General features: G+C 50.7%; 1 protein-coding gene across 2 annotated transcripts in view; it reads left to right on the top strand.

The window, feature by feature from the left end:
* Window positions 1-19,327, top strand: part of NMNAT2 (nicotinamide nucleotide adenylyltransferase 2) — a 206,644-nt gene that overhangs the window by 162,189 nt on the left and 25,128 nt on the right. For both annotated transcript variants that reach the window (XM_011995333.1, XM_011995334.1), the window contains exons 2-8: window positions 408-496; window positions 1,344-1,411; window positions 3,943-4,021; window positions 7,339-7,465; window positions 9,336-9,416; window positions 10,104-10,148; window positions 15,166-15,242. In XM_011995333.1, coding sequence (XP_011850723.1) covers window positions 408-496; window positions 1,344-1,411; window positions 3,943-4,021; window positions 7,339-7,465; window positions 9,336-9,416; window positions 10,104-10,148; window positions 15,166-15,242 — 566 coding nt within the window. The remainder of the gene's footprint in view (window positions 1-407; window positions 497-1,343; window positions 1,412-3,942; window positions 4,022-7,338; window positions 7,466-9,335; window positions 9,417-10,103; window positions 10,149-15,165; window positions 15,243-19,327) is intronic.

The following is a 19,327-nucleotide window of genomic DNA, read 5'->3' as shown; positions in this document are numbered from 1 at the left end:
CAATCAGCACATCTTTCATATTATAAGGAGGCTTTTTTTTTTTTTTTTAAACACTACTCCTCCACGTTATAATTTCTGCAAGTGACAATAGGGGTAAATTCCAATCTGTAGCTCTAATGGCTGCTAATGAGGCGCTTGTTTTAAATCCCTCTGAGCTACACTGGCTCCTCCCACAGAGGACTTTTAAAACTCTGAGTTCTAAATCCTTTTGCTTTGGGGGCTGAAATCTGGTTCTGTAACCTTTTGAATCACCAATGTTTGCTTTGAAAGTTGACATTTTCTATTTAAATGGCAAGAGAGATGGGAAATAAACCTCAGCATTACAGAGCTGAGCATATTGATTTCAATTATCACCTTTAATCCATGCCTTTCCTCTTTATAATGTATGGATTTCTTCTCTTAATTAGAAAGAGCCAGGGATTATCTGCACAAAACTGGAAGGTTTATTGTGATTGGCGGGATTGTCTCCCCTGTCCACGACTCCTATGGAAAACAGGTGGGTTCCTTCCTGTGCCTCTGTCCTCCTTCAACTCCCGCCCTCCCATCCCTGGCCTGTTAGTTTCTGGCAGAAAAACTGCCCCACCTCTGTCTCTGCTAAGATTCCTGGAGACACAAAATGCCCAGGTCCATGCATCCATCCTGCTTCCCATCTCAGGACCACAGTTGGACCTGAGTGGATGGGTGTTGAAGCAGCAGCTGGAAAGACCAGCTGTCCATGACCATAGAGCCACTCACAGGCCGGTCAGGACTCATTGAAAGGGGAGCAGGAACACCCACCGGGTGTGGCTTGGTATGGTGGATGCCAGGTTGGCAGCTGGTTATGGGTTGAGCTGCATTGGGCAAGTCTTCTCAGGGTTTTAGGAGAAAACGGCCTATGCCTCATATAGTCTGATTTAAAATTCATTTCCCTGCCCATCCCTCCCTACCACATATTCCGGCAAATCTAGGAGCTCTACCCATCATTCCCCCTTTCTCCCACAGATGCACCTTGGTGGGCTCTGGGAAAACTCACCTAACGAGCCAGACTGAGTCATAAGACAAGGCCACATTTGCTGAGTTAAGTCTCATCTCTGCAGGGCACAGAGGGGCTGCTTTGCAAATGGAGGCTCATCTATCGACCCTGTTGGGGTGGTATACACCACACACCCTTTATTCGTTTCCTTTCCCCACCACCATTCCAGGCCTGCCTGTGGCAAACGGACAAGTAAAGGGGTCACATCCCTCATTCCCTCTCACCACTGGAAAAAGGCTGCACCTTAACAATGGGTGGGCTTGGGCTGGTACCCCAAGGATGTTGTGGGGAACGGAGGGAGTCTCCCAATGATTGCTCTGTTGCTTCCCAGGGCCTCGTGTCAAGCCGGCACCGTCTCATCATGTGTCAGCTGGCTGTCCAGAATTCCGACTGGATCAGGTAGGACTGGCCTGAAGATGCCAGAGGCAGGTGGCCTGGAGACTTACTGGGAGTGAGGTGGGGAAAAAAGAAGAGTTCCAGCAGTAATTTGGATCCTGAAAGGATGGGGAGGCAGGGGCAAGATGCTAGCCTTGTGGAGGCAATACGTAGACCTCCAGGGATACCGGTAACTTTATTTTTGAACCAAACTATGAGGCCCATGAAAGTAAAGAAAGAGCTTAAATGTTGCACCTGTTTTGGCATCTCTGAGTCCTGGCGTGATTCTTGGAGCTTCCAGAAATATCACTGGGTTTTGGGTGAAGCATGACCAGAAAATCAGAAATGCCTCTCACTTTCATTCCCACTAACTTCCATGAACCCTCACTACCTTTCAGGGAAAGTTCCCCGGCCTTTGCAATTTCCCATTCCTGAACTCAGGCTGCCTAAGGGCCCCACACTGGCCCCAGGAGAGAGGTGCGAGTCTGCCCTTAACGGCAGCCACACCAAATCACACCCACTAGGTGGCTTTCCTGCTCACTGCCTTTCTGGCCAGACGTGCTGCTAGGAAGGCACCTCCACCCCAACCCCTCCACTGAGCTTGCAGTGTAATTAAAGCAAGCTTCCACTAATTATGCTAATGATGCTCCCCAAAGTTCCTACCATTATAATTTGCATGAGAAGATGATGTTTAAAAATAATAATGGCATGCCATGTGTGCTGTAATTTCCCCCTCTATGGAAAAATAAGCAGCACCTAGAGGTTTCCATGAAAGGGGCGAAGTGACGGGATGCTGACCTCAGAATGAGGAATGCAGAGAGTTCGTCCGGGAAGAGTAGGGTGGGCGGGAATGAGAGCAGTGAAGGGAAGCGACAGTAATAATTCAGCAGTGATCCTTGCCATTCGTGCACAGTGATTTGTGTGAGAAGCACATGCCCTTTATAGACTTTCTCATCCCCCTAACGACAAAGCTTTGGTAGAGAGATGGCTGCTTTTTCTCAGGTGAGAAACAGGCCCAGAGAAATCAAAGGGTTTGAGCAATGATACATTGATACATCCATAGGGAAGAAAGGATTAGAAATGAAGCCTCTTAACATTGTAACTCCTGATCTTCTGGGGATGCTGAGGACCTTGAATAAGGGTCCAGTGAGGAAATCACTGGGCAGGAGACTGTTACTGCTTGGATGTGCTTAGAAGATTCTGGAATAATTCCCTCATTCATTCAACAACTACTGAGTACCTACCACCTTCCCTGGGCTGCTCTAGGTTGGAAAATCAGAATCCTGAGAATTGAGATCACTAGGGAGTCTAAGCATTGCCTCTAGAGATGGGGGTTGGCTGAGATGGGGTGCCTAACACTGGGAGCCCATTTAGCCAGATGAAGTGTTTGTCTCCGGCCCAGGGCCGGACTAGGGGGAGCTAGGCTCCGGGCAAACGGCAAGCTGACTCTCTAAGGGTTTTCAGCTAGTGGGATCTCATCTCTGGGCACTTTAGGTGGGGTGGTGGGGTAGGGTGGTGGTGTTAAGGGGATGCACGACTGCTAAGAAAATGTTTGCGAAGGCAGGGCGTGGGGGCTCATGCCTGTAATTCCAGCACTTTGGGAGGCCAAGGTGGGCGGATCACCTGAGGTCAGGAGTTTGAGACCAGCCTGGCCAATGTGGTGAAACCCCATCTCTACTAAAAATACAAAAATTAACTGGGCATGGCGGCATGTGCCTATAATCCCAGCTACTCGGGAGGCTGAGGCAGGAGAATCGCTTGAACCCAGGAGGTGGAGGTTGCGGTGAGCCGAGGTCTCACCACTGCACTCCAGCCTGGGTGACAGAGTGAGACTCCGTCTAAAAAAAAAATCATTAAGTTGGCAATTAAGGCCCAGTGCTGCCTCAGTCTGGGGCTGGATCCCTGCGTATTTCACAAGCACTATCCCAGATGGGCTGGCCATTGCTGGGTCTGCGCCCTCTCATCTGCCTGCCATGCCTCACCTCCACACCCATAAAGCACCTCACTGCAGAGGGAGGCAGGCAAGACTGATTTTCGAGGGCTTGCAGCCTGGCCACCACTTGACAAAGGCCCAGCTCAGCTAATCCTTGTCACAACCCTCAAGGGTCCAAAGGAGGGTTTATTTTGTAGGTAATAATAGGAGCAAGACGCTGTACTGAGCATTGTACACATAAAACTTACCGAGCCTTTCTAACAAGACCGTAAGCTCGTTACTGTTGTTATTCCCATTTTACCGATGGGGAAGGTGAGGCACTGGGAGATCACGTAACTTTCCCAAAGCCACACAGTTGCAAAGAGCTGAGGCTGGAATTAAACCCAGGCAGACTGGCACCAGCATCTCTTCTCATAAGCCTATACCATGCTCTTCTCATTTTACAAAGGAGGAAACTGAAGCTCAGAAAAGTGTTTCACACCTGGGTTTTATCTGATTCAAGATCTAAGCACATGGTATGGCCAGGTCTTCCATGCTTCCTGAGCTATAATCTTTGGAAGGAAACAATAAGGAAAGAGTATGAGAACAGAAACCAAGAGAAATTTCTTTCCGATGATGTTAGGGTGGACCCTTGGGAGTGCTACCAGGACACCTGGCAGACGACCTGCAGCGTGTTGGAACACCACCGGGACCTCATGAAGGTGAGCTGGGCTGAGCCTGGGGATGCATGAACCGCCAGGCTGCAGGGGAGGGGCTGGACCCACAGAAGTCAGGCAAGGAGAGGAGAGGGTGCTGCTGGCCTCTCGACCTGCTTTCAGCCTCTTATTTCTCTGCCTGTTTCGAGAGAGACCAGCCTGTGTATAGCACAAAGAACAATGAATGAGAAACCCCGAGTAGCACCAGGGGCTACTCCCTGTCTTCCACCCTCAGTCTTGACTTCCCATTTGGGGCGTTGCTGCTGGGTATGGTAGGCAGCTTTTATCAGCTGGGAGCAAGTTCAAGGGGGGTTAAGGAGACCACAGTGATAGGACTTCAGAAAGTGAGGGAGGAGGAGACTGGGCAACGAAAGGCAGGAGAAGAGAGGAGCACTTAGGGGAGGTACAAGCAGCCAAGCCTCGTGCCCCGCCTGTGGGGACCCCATTGGCACGTCACACCTGCCAGTCATTGCACCCCATTCCCACCCATTCCTCCTCACAAGAGCCCCATGGGCAGACGGTGTCTGATGCCTGTTTTATTAGTGCGTGAAAGGGAGCAGAGAGGGGAGACCACATATCTGAGCACACACAGTGAGTGTTTGGTGAACACAGATAGGCGAGAGCTTCTGTATTCCCCACTGGAGCCTGGGGCCTGTGGCTGGGCTGCAGAGACTTCAGGGCTGGTTGCCAGGTTAGAATGAGCTCCATACCAGCCAGCAGCACTGGCCAGAGTGTGCAGGAAGCACCCTTTCCAGATCAATGCCAACCCATCAACTCCACAGTGACAGGACGAAAAGCAATGCCACCGACGGTGAGAAGCCTGACCAACCAAGACAGCAAACAATCAGTTCTGCTCGCCTCCACGGACTCTGCAGCAGAGCCCTCCACAGCCCCAGATAGCATCCACCTGGCACTGCCTTCCTACAGGGAGAGCCTCTGTCCCATCTGTGTCCTTGCTGCCAGAGGGCCTGTCACCATGTTCTTCCTGGGGAGCAGCCCCTGACCACCCCACACTCCACCAGCTGCACAGCCAGGCTTTATTTTAACAGATGTGGAGCTTCAGAGCTCTGTCCTGGGGAGCCAAGGGCAAGTGAGGTAGAGAGGACCAGCTGGCTGTTCTCTATCTGTTGTTTTCTCCCCCACGCAATTGGAGACAACTAATTTCCTTTCCCTTTGGCTTTCAGAACCTTTCTCACACATCCTGACCCTTCTGGTCCCCTTGAAAGGAGGCTGACTTGGGGCCACACTGACTTGCTCCTCTGTGCTGGTCTCCACAATAGCAGTAATGAAAGGCACTGTGTAAGAGTGTATCTGTCAGGATAGGCAAAGATCCTATCTGTGGTGGTGACAAACATCCCTAAAAGCTCAGTGACTTCACACAAGTTTATTTCTCACACTACATGTCACCTGGGAAGTACCTGTGGGCCTGTGCTCTTTCTGGTCACACAGAAGCCTCAGGCTCCACGACAGAAGGGAGGAATGGGGACCCTGCAGACATTCCTCAGTGCTGGCAATACTGGCTGGAAAGCCTGGCTATCATTTGTTGTCTAAATGCCCAGGCTTCCTGAACTCTACCTGTGTTACTCATGCCCAGGGTATGAGTCTAGGCCAGAGAAGCTCCACCAGGAGCCCCAGCTGTTTCAGCAATGGGCAGAGGCTGTCAAAGAATGTAGGTCACTGCCGGCCCCCCTGCCTTGGAGTAAGAGCTTGGAGCTGCTTCCTAAGAACTCTCAGCCTTCAAACTCCTAGCAAGCATGAGGCAGGTGTTCCCGGCATGCAGAGTAGACCAACCACAGAGATAGATGCATGACTTAACAGGTGACTTGGGACAACTCTCCAATGTCGAGGCCTCTGAGAACGCAGGCGCCCATGGGGGCTGGCGAGGGCAGGATCAGGGAGTGCAGCCAGCCATTTTCTACTTCTCTGAGGTAGAACAAGTCAAATGGGACCCACAGTGCAGCAAGAGGAAGAAACTCCTCAGCTACCAGGCCAGTCAGGAAACAGGAATGCAGTGTTTTCTTTTCTGCTGGTGAAATAATACATGGAGGCAGACCACCCCTTCCACCCCACCAGCCACAGCTGGGAAAAGAAGCCCACCGAGAGGTGAAAAGATCCCACGGTACCCACCTCAGCTGGCTCCCAGATGTGGTCAGATGTGACCTCCTCCTATCAGGAGTCTTACAAAGGTGACAGGTTACCCCACAGGACAAATGCCTGCCCTTCTAGGGCTGAGAAGGACTCACACACTGCTCTGCCCACAGGATGGCCTGTGGAACAGGTGCCTAGAAGATCACCCCAGCCTTGGGCCTGGGGGTCCCCTGGCAGCAGAATCGGAATCCAGAAAGGGTGGCGTGCAGGAGTGGGTGGTGGGTACCCAGGCAGCTGGCTTTTGGGAATAAAGAAACCTCCAATAAGCAGTGGCCCTTGTGAAGCTAAAGAGATTGGGAATTCATCCTTTGTTTCTCTGTTGCCCAACAGCCACTGTCCCTGTCACCTCGGCCCAGTGGGGTTGCTAGAGGGTCAGCTGTGAGGAATGCTGTCTTATCAGCTCTGTGTTTTCTGCAGCACTGGCGAGGAGTAGCCTGGCAGATAACTCAGGACAATGGATAATGCACACAGAATTTCCGCTTGGCTCTGGCATGTGTATTCACACTGAGCAGGCGAGAGAGTGCTCAGAACCCACCCACCCTGCTTCCCGCAGCACAAACACATCCTGTGCTGCCTGGCACCGCTCTCCCTCTTGCTTGGCTGTGTTACTGACAACTCTGGCCTGAAGAAGCCGCAGGTGGTGATCGTGCCTTGTGTTTGTATGACCTTTCCCAAGCTTACAGAGCCCTTTTGCAGACATGATCTCATTTGAGCCCCATGAAACATTTGGGGAGGGCAGATATTCATGTTACACAGAAGGTTCCAGCATCGCCTGCTGCTGACGGAGCTCCTGCCATGTGTCAGGCACCCCACAGGCACTTTGCATATGCTCGCCTGTGCGACCCGACCACAATTGGAAAAGGCAGGTATATGGTTAGACTCCTGAGTTGAGGTTCAGGAGCGATGAAGTAACTGTCCAAGCTCACATAGCCAGGAGGCAGAGCCCAAATTTGGCCCCAGGACCCATTATAACACCACATCTCATGCTTTTCCTACTGAGCTGCTCCTGCCAGCCTAGTGACCACGTGATGCAGCTGGGTCTAGAACCATCCCCAGGGCTCTTCCTCAGCTCTGGGTGGCCTCTCCATGATGGACAAGCAGATAACCATTTGGAAATAACTTTGAAATGATTCTCAAAGTCATGTGGCTAATAACACTCTTCTCCCTCTCCCTAGAGGGTGACTGGCTGCATCCTCTCCAATGTCAACACACCTTCCATGACGCCTGTGATCGGACAGCCACAAAACGAGACCCCCCAGCCCATTTACCAGAACAGCAACGTGCCCACCAAGCCCACTGCAGGTAGGGGAACACTGATGTGGGGTACCCAAACCTCAGAATCATGTGGAGGGCTTGTTAAAATAGTGATTGCTGGGATCCATCCAGAACTTGATTCAGTAGGTCTGGGAGGGGAAAGAGGACTTGTATTTTTAACAAGGTGCTGCTGATGCTGCTAGTCCACAGACAATACTTTGAGAACCCTGAATACTGAGCATCAGAGCAAACCAGTCACAATCAGAGAGAGGCAGGTGGTGGTGTGCACTCTTCTCTTGCATTTAAATATAAGGATAGGGCCAGGCCTGGTGGCTCACGCCTGTGATCCCAGCACTTTAGGAAGCTGAGGTGGGTGGATGGCTTGAGCCCAGGAGTTTGAGAGTAGCCTGGGCAACATGATGAAACCCCACCTCTACCAAATAATAATAATAATAACAACAACAAAAATTAACCAGGCATGGTGGCACATGCCTGTAGTCCCAGCTACTCAGACGGCTGAGGTGGGAGGATCTCTTGAGCCCAGGAGGCAGAGGTTGCAGGGAGTGGGGGATTGTGCCACTGCACTCTAGGCTGGGAGACAGAGTGAGACCCTGTCTCAAAAAAATACATGAATTTTAAGAAATAATTGTGTTAACTGGGAATTGAATGTACAAAATGGAGCATTTTTCTCTGCCTCTTCTAGGGAGGTTAAGGATCTTGCCCAGGGTCACACAGTGAGGAAGAAGCAGGGCCATGAGTCACACCCAGGCGGTCTGCACCCAGAATCCCCACACTCTTAGCCACCAATCCAGTGACAGAGAGCACCAACACATACCCCAGACCTAGGACTATGTACCCAAATGATGCTCGTGCTTTACCTGCGTTCTTATTTAATGCAGTAGTACTGTGATATAGACATTATGTTCTCATTTCAAATAAAAAACAGATTCAGAGAAGAAAAGTGATTTGCTGATTTGTCACACAGCTCAAAAGTAGAAGAGCTACAATTCATATTCAGTACTGTCAGGCTTCGAGGTCCATGCTCTGAAATTTTCTTCCAAGCCAACTCCAAGAGACAGATTCTGATATTACTTTTCAAGCCTTGAGACCATAAGCTATTATATTATTGGTCTATTATAAACAGGGTAGTTCACAAAGAAGAGTCAGAATTTCACAGTTTGCATACAGCTACATGTGGGGGGCTCAGAAAATTTTGCTGGCTTGGAGCCCGGAGGGATAATTGAAAACCAGATCCCTCTCAGCCAAATAGGATGTCTGATGATTCTAAAGACCATCTGCATGGGAAGGAACGCCTTAGCCCAGCAGAAATGGTTCCAAACATGTACTTTGCTGAGTCTCCTTGGATGTGGGTGTAGCTGTCCAGTGGGAGGAGCAGCTAAGGATAGGCTTGGGACAAACCTGGGGAAGAAATGTTCATGATATAGAAAATGAAAGAAGCCAGCCGCCTATATGGCCTTTAAATGGAAAATCTGATCCAATTTATGTAGACATACCTGCATAATACACATTTAAAACATGAAAGAAAATAAATAATATACCAACAGGTTGGCAGTAGTTATATCTTGGGGTGGGATTATGAGTGCCTTAAGTTTTCCTCTTTATGTATTTCCCTCCTCTATATTTTCCAAGTTTCCAACAATGAAATAAACATAACCAGAAAATGGCTTCCAGTCTAGGGCTCACAATGTGTGTGCCTCAGACTGTGAATGAGAAGAAGAAATTTGTGCTGTCATATTTCTGTTCTTTCTCTCTACCCTCCTGCTACCTCCTGCTCCCCACTCCTGCCCCATCCATGCACCCTGATGTTTACAGCGGCCCCAATGGCGGGCCGACATGAGTGCCAGTTGTGAGTGGTTCTCTCCCACTCTGTCCCTGTCTGTCTTGCTCTCTCCCATAGCCAAGATCTTGGGGAAGGTGGGAGAAAGCCTCAGCCGGATCTGCTGTGTCCGCCCACCGGTGGAGCGTTTCACCTTTGTAGGTGAGGAACTAAGGAACTTGATTCCCAGTCCTGTCTCTTTTCTTTCTCTCCTCCCTTCATTGCTTCAGCAAAGATCCTCAAGCACATTCCCCCCACCGCAAATTCCTGTGACTGTGTGTGTGCACATACTTGTGCACACCGTATTACCCCACACAGGCATTGCACACACAAGAGCACATCAAAGACTCAGTCTTCCTCAGCTTCCTGCAGGCGCTTGCTACATTCCACCATGTGAAAAAGTTCTGCACCCCGAGTGTGCTTGTACTTTAAACCAGGTAATCCCTGAGAGCCGGCCACCTCTTGTGACCCCAAAAGCCATCTCTGTAGGTTGTAAGGATGTTGCTCCTGTGGCCAGCTCACTCAAATACAGAAACAACAGAAGGCGCTCAGCATGAGCATGTGTGTGTTCATCATTGACTCCCCAGTCAGGCTGTCTCATTCTGAAAGCCCCAGCAATGTGAAGTGCCGCTCCTGGAGCAGGAGGAGAGCTTCCTGTCCATTTTATGCCTGACTGTGCTCTCCATTCACCCTCCTCAGGTGTCACTTGTGCAGGGTGGCACACCACCCCCTTACTTGCACCCACCCCACCCCATCCCAATAACTCCTGCTGAGGCCCTCAGGCAGACTGTGTGTTGGGTACGAGGAAGCCGGTTCCCTAATGCCCTTCCTTCCTTCTTTCCTCCTTAGATGAGAATGCCAATCTGGGCACGGTGATGCGGTATGAAGAGATCGGTGAGTGGGACTGTGAAAGTGGGGAAAGTGGGGACATTTGGAGCCCCCTGCCTTCACAACAGGCAACATGGGGAACAGAGAGGCTTGAAAACACGGGGACTGTTTTGCAGCAGGGTCTCCTCTCGGAAGAGGGATTGTTCCCAGGCTAAGATTGCATTCGTAGTTAGCTCCCTTTAACATCTCTCAACTGGACTCCGGCCAGCTCCCAAGAGATAGGACTGGATCATTTGGTGATTTTTCCTTCAGAGCCTCTCCTTCCTCTAAAACACATGAAACTTGAGCTTTGGCACCAGTTGGAAAGACCCTTCTTCTGAGCACAGACACTGCACACAAATGAGGCGGAAGAGCACCCCCGCCTTCCTCATTCAGTGCGTGAAGATGAAGAAATAGAGAGGGGACTGAAAGCCACCTCCACACCTCCCTTGCAGCCTTGGGCAGAGGCTAAGGCACTTCACTGTGTGTGAGGGCTGCCTGCCCAACCCAATCCCAGAGCAGGCCAGGGCCGGCCCGAGCCAGTGGAGGGCGGTTCCACAGCTGTCAGGGTGGGAAGGCGTTGATGACCCCTACAAGCAAGTTGAGAAGCAGATAGGAACACTGAAATCTTCCCAGGGTTTCAGAATGGGTGAGAGACACCAGTGGGAGACGCTGGGGAAAGGGCAGGGAGGCACCATAATAGAGCTGGAGCTGGCACAGGTACCAGGGTACAAGAAGGGTCAGTGATATCAGGAATGCCTGGAGCTCTAGGGCAAGGCAGCCTGGTGTCCACACCCTCGATCTTCAACTTCCAGCTCAAAAGATCCTCCAAGCATCCCCTCCTGGTACTTTTCTGTCCAAGAACTGGAAGTCAGGGCTCCCACTGCAATCCTGAGAGGCAGGGTTTGTCCTGAGCACCTGGTTCTTCCTGCAGACCCGGCAGATGTGATGTCATTTCAAGGGGCTTCTCTGAGTCTCATCCTCTTGCCTGAGGTGCAGTGGTGTCCCTGAATCGGCTCAGTTGGTTTCCTACAACCATTTGTAAAGTTTTCAGGAATTCTGTGAACCAGTTTTGAATACAGGCATTACTAAAAATTAAGTTACATTAACTTAAAATTAAATTGAATTAAAAACAAAAGGAATGAAGACTCAAAACTCCTCACTTCTTAATTATTTTACTATATTTTAATATCCTTTATTGACCAGCAGGTACTCTCTGAAGGCCACAGGAAGGAGCACCCGCCTTCCTGCTTGCTCCCCAAAACAGGCAGGAGCATTTGGCTCTAGGTTCTGTAGCCCCAGAACACCCAACAGGCAAGGATGTGAGTGAAGGTGCCGGGACTGGGCTGAAAGCTCCCGCACTCCACTTCCCTGCAGTTCCAGCCTGGCCATCACCTGCTGCCTTCCCACGCAGTCTCTTGGCCGGCAGAGCTCAGAGCAGCCTTAGGACTTCTCATTGTATTCCAATGTGTATTTCTCTTTCCTTAGTCCAGAGATGTATTGTGGCAAGCTTGAACCATGGCCTTGCTTGTCTTCCCAGTGCCCGGGGCAGGTGGATCAGGCTTTCCCCACCCTGACTCAAGGAGTCCCCACTGGGAGAGGTCAGTGGTGATCAATGTTGCGCAGTGTACTGCTGTGTTCACTTCCAGTAGCTCATGGCTACCTTGGGAGGGGCAGGGGCCTCTGCTTACTCTTGTTGCTCCATAGCAGCTCTGGAGTTATGGTGAGCCAGCCGCCAGGGTCCAAAAATGCAGCTGGGGAGTGACCGACCTCTCACCTCTGGTTTCCCTGAGGCTCTGCCTGTCCCCTTCCACATCCCTGTGCTCGCTGAGAGGGAGGGTCTACCGTCACGTGATGGAGAAGGGACCGTGGGGATAGAGAATGGAGAACACCTAGGTTCCGAGAAAGGACAGCTCAGCATCCACAGCTGTCAGATTGGGCTCAGGTCCTGGCATGGTCCAGGTGGTGGCTGCGTGCAGTGGAAACTGGGATGGGCTGCAGGGCTCGGGCTTCACATAGCCCGGATTCCTGGGAGGGGAGTGTGGACAGACAGCGTGCATTCTGGCTCGTGGCCCTGAATCAGGGTGACCTGGGGAAGGAGGCTGGCCCAAAGAAACTGGAAGGGAGCTATGCTGCCTCCCGACTCCTGCGCTGTGAGAGGCCCTGGGGCTCACATGTCCCCCTTTTTGATATTTCCTTGCATACTAAATGAGGAAGAAAAGCCATTTTGTCCTAGTTCCATTAGCACCTGTTGACCCTATTTACATGCTCCTAACAACTGACTGCTCCTCCAGGGCTGCCCTAGGCCACAGGCTGGTGGGCTGGAAACTTGCCTTAGCCTCATACGACTAACTGGGAGAAGTCACTGCTGCCCTCCAGTGGCCACATGTGGGATCTCAAGCCCTGCTGGGGCCGCTTGTCTGTGACTTAAATGTTTGCACTGGTCCTGCCAGAAAAGGTGCAGAGACCCCACTCTTGAACTCTTTGTGCTTGGCTTAAAAAATAAAAGTCTCATATTATATTTGATTGGGATAGTGCGTCCCTGGCTTGAGAATAGGAAAGAGATTTATTTTCATGCCTGTGTAAGCAGGGATTTTTAACCTTGGCACTAACTGACATTTGGGAACAGATTGTAGGATGTTTAGCAGCACTCCTAGCCTCCACCCACTAGATGCCAGTAGCATGCCACCCTCCCCCTCCAGTCCTGACATCCAAAAATGTCCAGATATTGCCCAATGTCCCCTGGCAATTGCAAAAGTGCCCTCAGTTGAGAACCACTGATGTAGTGAAAGCTGAGGGCCAGCACATTCCCTGTTGATGTGACCATCTAATTCAGGGCTGTCCAATCTTTTCGCTTCCCTGGGCAACACTGGAAGAGAAAGAATTATCTTGGACCACACATAAAATACACTAACACTAGCAATAGCTTATGAGCAAAAAAAAAAAAAAAAAGCCAAAAAATAATCTCATAATGTTTTAAGAAAGTTTACATGTTGGGTGTAGTGGCTCATACCTGTAATCCCAGCACTTTGGGAGGCTACGGTGGGCCGATCACTTGAGGTCCAGAGTTCGAGACCTGCCTGGCCAACATGGTGAAACCCCCTCTCTACTAAAAATACAAAAATTAGCCAGGTGTGGTGGCGGGCACCTGTAATCCCAGCTACTTGGGAGGCTGAGGCAAGAGAATTGCTTGAACCTGAAAGGTAGAGGTTGCAGTGAGCCAAGATCATGCCACTGCACTCCAGCCTGGGTGACAGAGGGAGACTCTGTCTCCAAAAAAAGAAAAAAAAAAAAGAAAGTTTACAAATTTATGTTAGACTTCATTCAAAGCCACCCTGGGCCGCATGTGGCCTACGAGCCATGGGTTGGACAAGCTTGATCTAACTGAACGCATAGGCAGTCAGAATTACAGAGACGTGCCCTTTCAACAGAGAACTGACCTAGAACCCTGGGTGGCTCCAAGTGGGCCTGAGGAACAACAGAATCCCAGAAATAAGCCCCGTCTGCAATACCAAGCGTGGTTCCTCTCCACAGTTGGGGAGTTGGGCCAGAAATCCTATGGCGCAACACAGAGGAGCCACTGACTCAGGCAAACATTTCCCCCAGTGGCCCCTGCTGCAAGAGCAGAGGCCACAATAGCCACCACACGCCTCCCAGATTGCCCAGAAGGCAGCCTGCAGGACCTCTGCTGTCAGCTCATCTGTTGCCTCATCCATTCAACATGTCTGAGCACCTACTGTATGCCAGTAACTCTGCCAGACCCTGAGGCTGTAAAGATAAAGCACAATCCCTGCACACAAACAGATCATTAGACTAAGGTATGATAGACAGGAGAGAAGACAGGAGGCAGGAATATTTCATAGTTACAATCCAGTCCTCAGTGGGACTCCCTGAGGTGGGAAGGCTGCCCTGACCCTGGGACCATGAGATGCTGGCATTGCCCACCATTGGCCCAGTAGCCTCTCCCCTGCTTTAGGAGTCCCACCTAGAGACTCATTCCACAGCAGGGGACAGCTGACCACCTGAAAACCCCCGTCAGGCCCCAGAATTAGCTACAGGGTCTAAGGCAGGCAGGGCTGCCCGCAGCTTCTCTCGTCTCTCGCCTGGGCCTCGGGGCTCCAGGGCCTGTGCCAGTAGCTGTCTCTGGAAGGCTGGTGGTACCCTCAGTGCAGAGCTGCCTCACTGTTTCAGAAAAGATGCCCAACAGCCTCGGCCTCTCGATGGGAGCGACTGCAACGCCTGGGAGCCACGCTATGCTCCACCTTGAGCCACATCCTGGGCGAGGACTCTCCTCATGGTGTTCTCAGAATGTTGTTCCCCACTGCCCAGTTTTAATAAGTGAGTCAGTTTGCTGCCTCTTTTAAACCACAATGGGCCTCACTGGGATAATTCAGAGTGAGCTTAATGAGGGAAGAAACACAACTGACAAGCAGGAAGTGCGCCTGGGTGCCAGGAAAAGTATGAGCACTGGGAGGGGCCTCAGCCTTGCTTCTCAAGCCATTTGCTGGGGATAGTGGCCATGTGACACATTTTATACACTCAGCTACCTCAAGGTACATTCAATGTCCCCTCACACCCCCTCCCATGTCAGGGAGACAAACCCCAGACAACGCAGAGAAACAGAGAATCCAAACTCTGTTGACGTTTGAGTTTGACAGGGAACAAGAGAGTACCTCAGACCTTAGACAAGATGCGTAGCTGGCTCAGCCACTGTTACAAAAACGATCATAAGCCATCCTGGCTTAGCCCTCAAAGGTCCATGTCCTGGGAAAGCCAGGGCAGTCGATCACCCCCTGTGCCCTACTCTCCTTGCATGAATAATTCCTCCCACAGGGGAGGAAGGTGGTCTGGAAATGAGCCCGAGGGAGAGGTGAGCAGGGGTTTCTGCACTGCACACGCTCAGGGGCAGGGGCACCTGGGAGAACTGGGTCCCACAGCCCCAGAGGTGGGAGAGTTACGTATTCACCAGGGGAAGAAGGCTGAGGGTTTAATACTTCCCAGGCCTCCACTTACTCCCTTTGCAAACTTTGCTCGCCTTCCTCAGAGCTGCGGATCCTGCTGCTGTGTGGTAGTGACCTGCTGGAGTCCTTCTGCATCCCGGGGCTCTGGAACGAGGCAGATGTGAGTAGCAAGGTTATCGCCTGGCACTCAGCTGGGACTGGCAGGGATGGGAAGGGTACATTTGATTTTGGCCTCCTGTCTTCACTTCTCCTGAGCTCCTAAGAGGGCAGTTCGTTCACATCACTATGGTAGAAAATTCTCACCTACCCGCAAGCTTTATCTCCTACTGCATTTTTACAGTTACTCCTCCTCAAGCTTGCTCCAGTAAAGCCCCTGGGAAAAAAGCAAGCTGAGTCATACAGTATCTGGCTCCAAATAGTGCTGGGGTATGCATGTGTTGCAGGTGAGGAGAAGGAAGGGAGAAAAAAAAATCTTTGCCCTTTTGAGATTATTGTGTGTTTTGTTTTCCTTTGATTCCTTTTGAAGAGGTGGTAAATACCACCCTGGAATCCCCTCAACAAGGGAAAATTGGTCCAGAGGGGAGAAGTTCATGGCAAGAGGTCAGCAGGATCCTTGGCAATTGACTTGGCATTGAGGGAACCAGGAGGTTAAACTTACACCACTTAGGAGCTCAATGGCACCTTTTGTTGCCAGGTCTGACTGTGATGATCTCAAACCAGCTCACCCATAAATGACTCACTCTTCACACATACATTCATTCTTATCCCTTCATTAATTCATTCATCTGGTAGCCTAAGCTAATGCTAGCTCCCAAACCCATAGCTGTATGCACATTGAATTCCCAAGGCAACAATTCTAGACGTAGTGCTTTTGATTAACTTGCTATGTGACTCTGGACCTGCCTCAGTTTGTTGTTGTTGTTGTTGTTTTAATCTATAAAATCTATAGAATGTTATCTACAGCGTTCTGAGATTTTAAAGAAACGTTGTACCACACAATCCTTGTCCCCAAGTAATAGGTGGCATGACATACACATATGAAATATTTTCGTGTACATTTGTGTGTCTCTGGACAGAGATAGAGAGTCAGGACAGAGGCAGGCTTCAGATTCGAGTTCTACTCCAACACAACTCATGACAAAATATATTGGTTTTTTTTTTACTTATTTTTGGGACGGAGTCACTCTGTCGCCCAGGCTGGAATGCAGTGGTGTGATCTCGGCTCACTGCAACCTCCGCCCCCCAGGTTCAAGCGATTCTTCTACCTCAGCCTCCCAGGCACCTGGAATTACAGGCACTCGCCACCATGCCCAGCTAACTTTTGTATTTTTAGTAGAGACGGGGTTTTGCCATGTTGGCCAGGCTGGTCTTGAACCCCTGACCTCAGGTGGTCTGCCTGCCTCGGCCTCCCAAAGTGCTGGGATTACAGGCGTGAGCCACTGTTCCCTGCCCACAAAATATATTCTGAGCTTCAGTTTTTTGCATCCCTGAAGTGAGCCTAATAAGAGTGCCTACATCCCCTGGGTTTGGAAGGCTTAAATGGTATTGTGTTTTGAAAGTGCCTAGCCCGTGCACCTGACACACAGTCAAGCTCAGCAAAGCTAATAAGTGAATTTACCTAGACACACAGATACACACAAAGCTATGCAGGGTGAAGGGCATAAATGCTAACATACTGTGGCATAACCAAGATGGGAGGGAAAGTTTCCAGGAAGTAAAGTCTACTGTGTGAAATATACAGTCCTCTCCGCCCTGGAACCATTTCCTACCTCCTTTCAGGTAGGAGATTTTAAACCTCCTTTCAGTTCTAAATTATGTGGCTTAATTAGCTTTTGCTTTCCTCGATAATTCACAAGGAGCTGTGAAAGTCAAAAGTAATGTGGCAAAGTTCTGTACAAGAGCTCATCAAAGCTCTTTCAAGAATCCAGGCAAATCTGGGCAATCACCTGGGGCCCCATTTTATTGCGGAGGCCTGGGCCGTCCTGGAGGAATTGAGAGAGACAAGGTCGGCAGCTGTGGCACAGCCTGGAGTGCTGTGGAGCAGGAATCCCTGAGGGCTATTACTAAGTGTGATGGGTGAGGAGCCTCCTCTCAGGGGCAGACCCAGGCTTCCTGGAGCCTGAAACTTACACAATTTGGGGCCTTGCTGCAGGCCAATCCCTCTCTGCTCCTCCCAGTTAGATTGCTGACTTAGATTGCAGGTCCTCTTAACTTCTCTCCAAAACGGCTGGTCTTGGTGTTGTCAGATACCAACATTATAGGACCAGGGAGAAGAGCCCCAGGTCTCTCCTTTTCTGGTTGGTCCCTGGTGCTGAGACCAGGGTTGGTTGGTTTAGAGAGAAAATATGAGAAACCAGTAGCTGTTGATTTACCAGGGATGTGACAGCAGAGGTGGAGTGAACTCATTGGGTCAAATACGTTCCCACTTGACCATTTGGCAAGTCCCAGCCCCAACCCTCTTCCCTTTCTGGATTCCCCAGGGAGATCATAGAATTTCTGTCCCACCTGGGTGGTTGTGGAAAAAGGGGAGGGATTCTCCCATCCCATTTCCAATCACCATCTGAGATGGATGACTTTGGAACATCCCCTGGAAGCCAGGGACGGATGAAATAATGAACCAACAGCAAGATCAGGTGACCAACTAGTCCCTGTTTCTGCAAGACTTACCCAGTTTTAAAACTGAAATACTAGGCCAGGCGCGGTGGCTCACACCTGTAATCCCAGCACTTTGGGAGGCCAAGGTGGGCAGATCACGAGGTCAGGAGATCGAGACCATCCTGGCTAACATGTTGAACCCCCCCGTCTCTACTAAAAATACAAAAAATTAGCTGGACGTGGTGGTGGGCACCTGTAGTCCTAGTACTTGGGAGGCTGAGGCAGGAGAATTGCTTGAACCCTGGAGGCAAAGATTGCAGGAGCTGAGATCACGCCATTGCACTCCGGCCTGGGTGACAGAGCAAGACTCTGTCTAAAAAATAAAATAAAATAAAAAACGGAAATGCTTATATCCTGGGACCTCCCTCAGTCCCGGGTTAGCCACCCTGGAGTCCCAGGACACCCAGCCTAGCTATGCACAGAGGGTACCACGTCCCAGGCCAGTAGGGAGCCACATCTAGCTTGTCCAGGGTGGTGAGAAATCCAGTCCCCTGCAGAGGCAGCAGAAGGATTTGGGTGAAGCAGACCCTCAAGCTTCCTCTAGATGGCTTTCTGGAGCCTGGAGCAGACCTGCTTCCACGTCCTGCCAGCCAACTGCTCAGTCCCCTGCCTCAACTGAACCCAAGTGATCCTTAGAGGTCCTTAGAATCACTGAGTCTGAGACAGAGGGGGGAAAGTTTCAAGAAGCTGTTTCCTCACATAATGAGTGTGAATCTCAGCCTGCGACCGAGGTGTGCCGGAAATATCATGTTAATGTATTTACATCAAATTAACATACCAGTCCAAATCCCTATCCCACAGGGATGGTGGTAATTTCGTCTCAGCCATTACTAATTAGCAGACCTGAAAGACTCTTGCACACCCCGAACATGAGGACAGTCCTTCAATTTCAGTTCACCATGGTCACCACAGACATCTTCCCTGTCCAAGCCTTTGTGGTCCCTTGAAGTCAAAGGTGCCCTGCTCCGCACCCACCGGGAGCAGGAAACTCCTGGCTGAGTCTGGAGGCCTCGTGCTGGGCCCCATTGTGATCACCAGGCCCGTTCTCCTCTGAGGCTTTGCCCCTAGTGTGCTGCCCAGGAGGAGGAGGAGTGGGCTCCACAGACCTCTAGCCTCTTCCTATTGTAGGGAAAGTTGGTGGGAGGGCAGCAGAACCTCTTCTTTGTTCTTTCTATCCCCAAGTCATCTTCCCTATTTTCTCTCCCCTCTTCAGGACATCTAATGAAATGTTTTTTGTTTTTTTTTTTTCCTAAGAGACAAGGTCTCACTATGTTGCCCAGGCCGGTCTCGAACTCCTGAGCCCAAGTGATCCTCCCACCTCAGTCTCCCAAAGTGCTGGGATTACAAACCTGAGCCACTGCACTAGGTTCAAAATTTCTTCAGTGAGTTTAAAGGCATTGACTTCAGGCCGGGCGCTGTGACTCACGCCTGCAATCCCAGCACTTTGGGAGGCCAAGGCAGGTGGATCACCTGAGGTCAAGGGTTTGAGACCACCCTGGCCAACATGGTGAAACCCCATCTCTACTAAAAATACAAAAAATTAGCCGGGCGTGGTGGCGGGCACCTGTAATCCCAGCTACTCGGGAGGCT

The sequence above is a fragment of the Mandrillus leucophaeus genome, unplaced genomic scaffold (genome assembly GCF_000951045.1).
Source record: "Mandrillus leucophaeus isolate KB7577 unplaced genomic scaffold, Mleu.le_1.0 Scaffold484, whole genome shotgun sequence".
Taxonomy (NCBI): domain Eukaryota; kingdom Metazoa; phylum Chordata; class Mammalia; order Primates; family Cercopithecidae; genus Mandrillus; species Mandrillus leucophaeus.
This window is presented reverse-complemented; position numbering and strand designations above follow the sequence as displayed.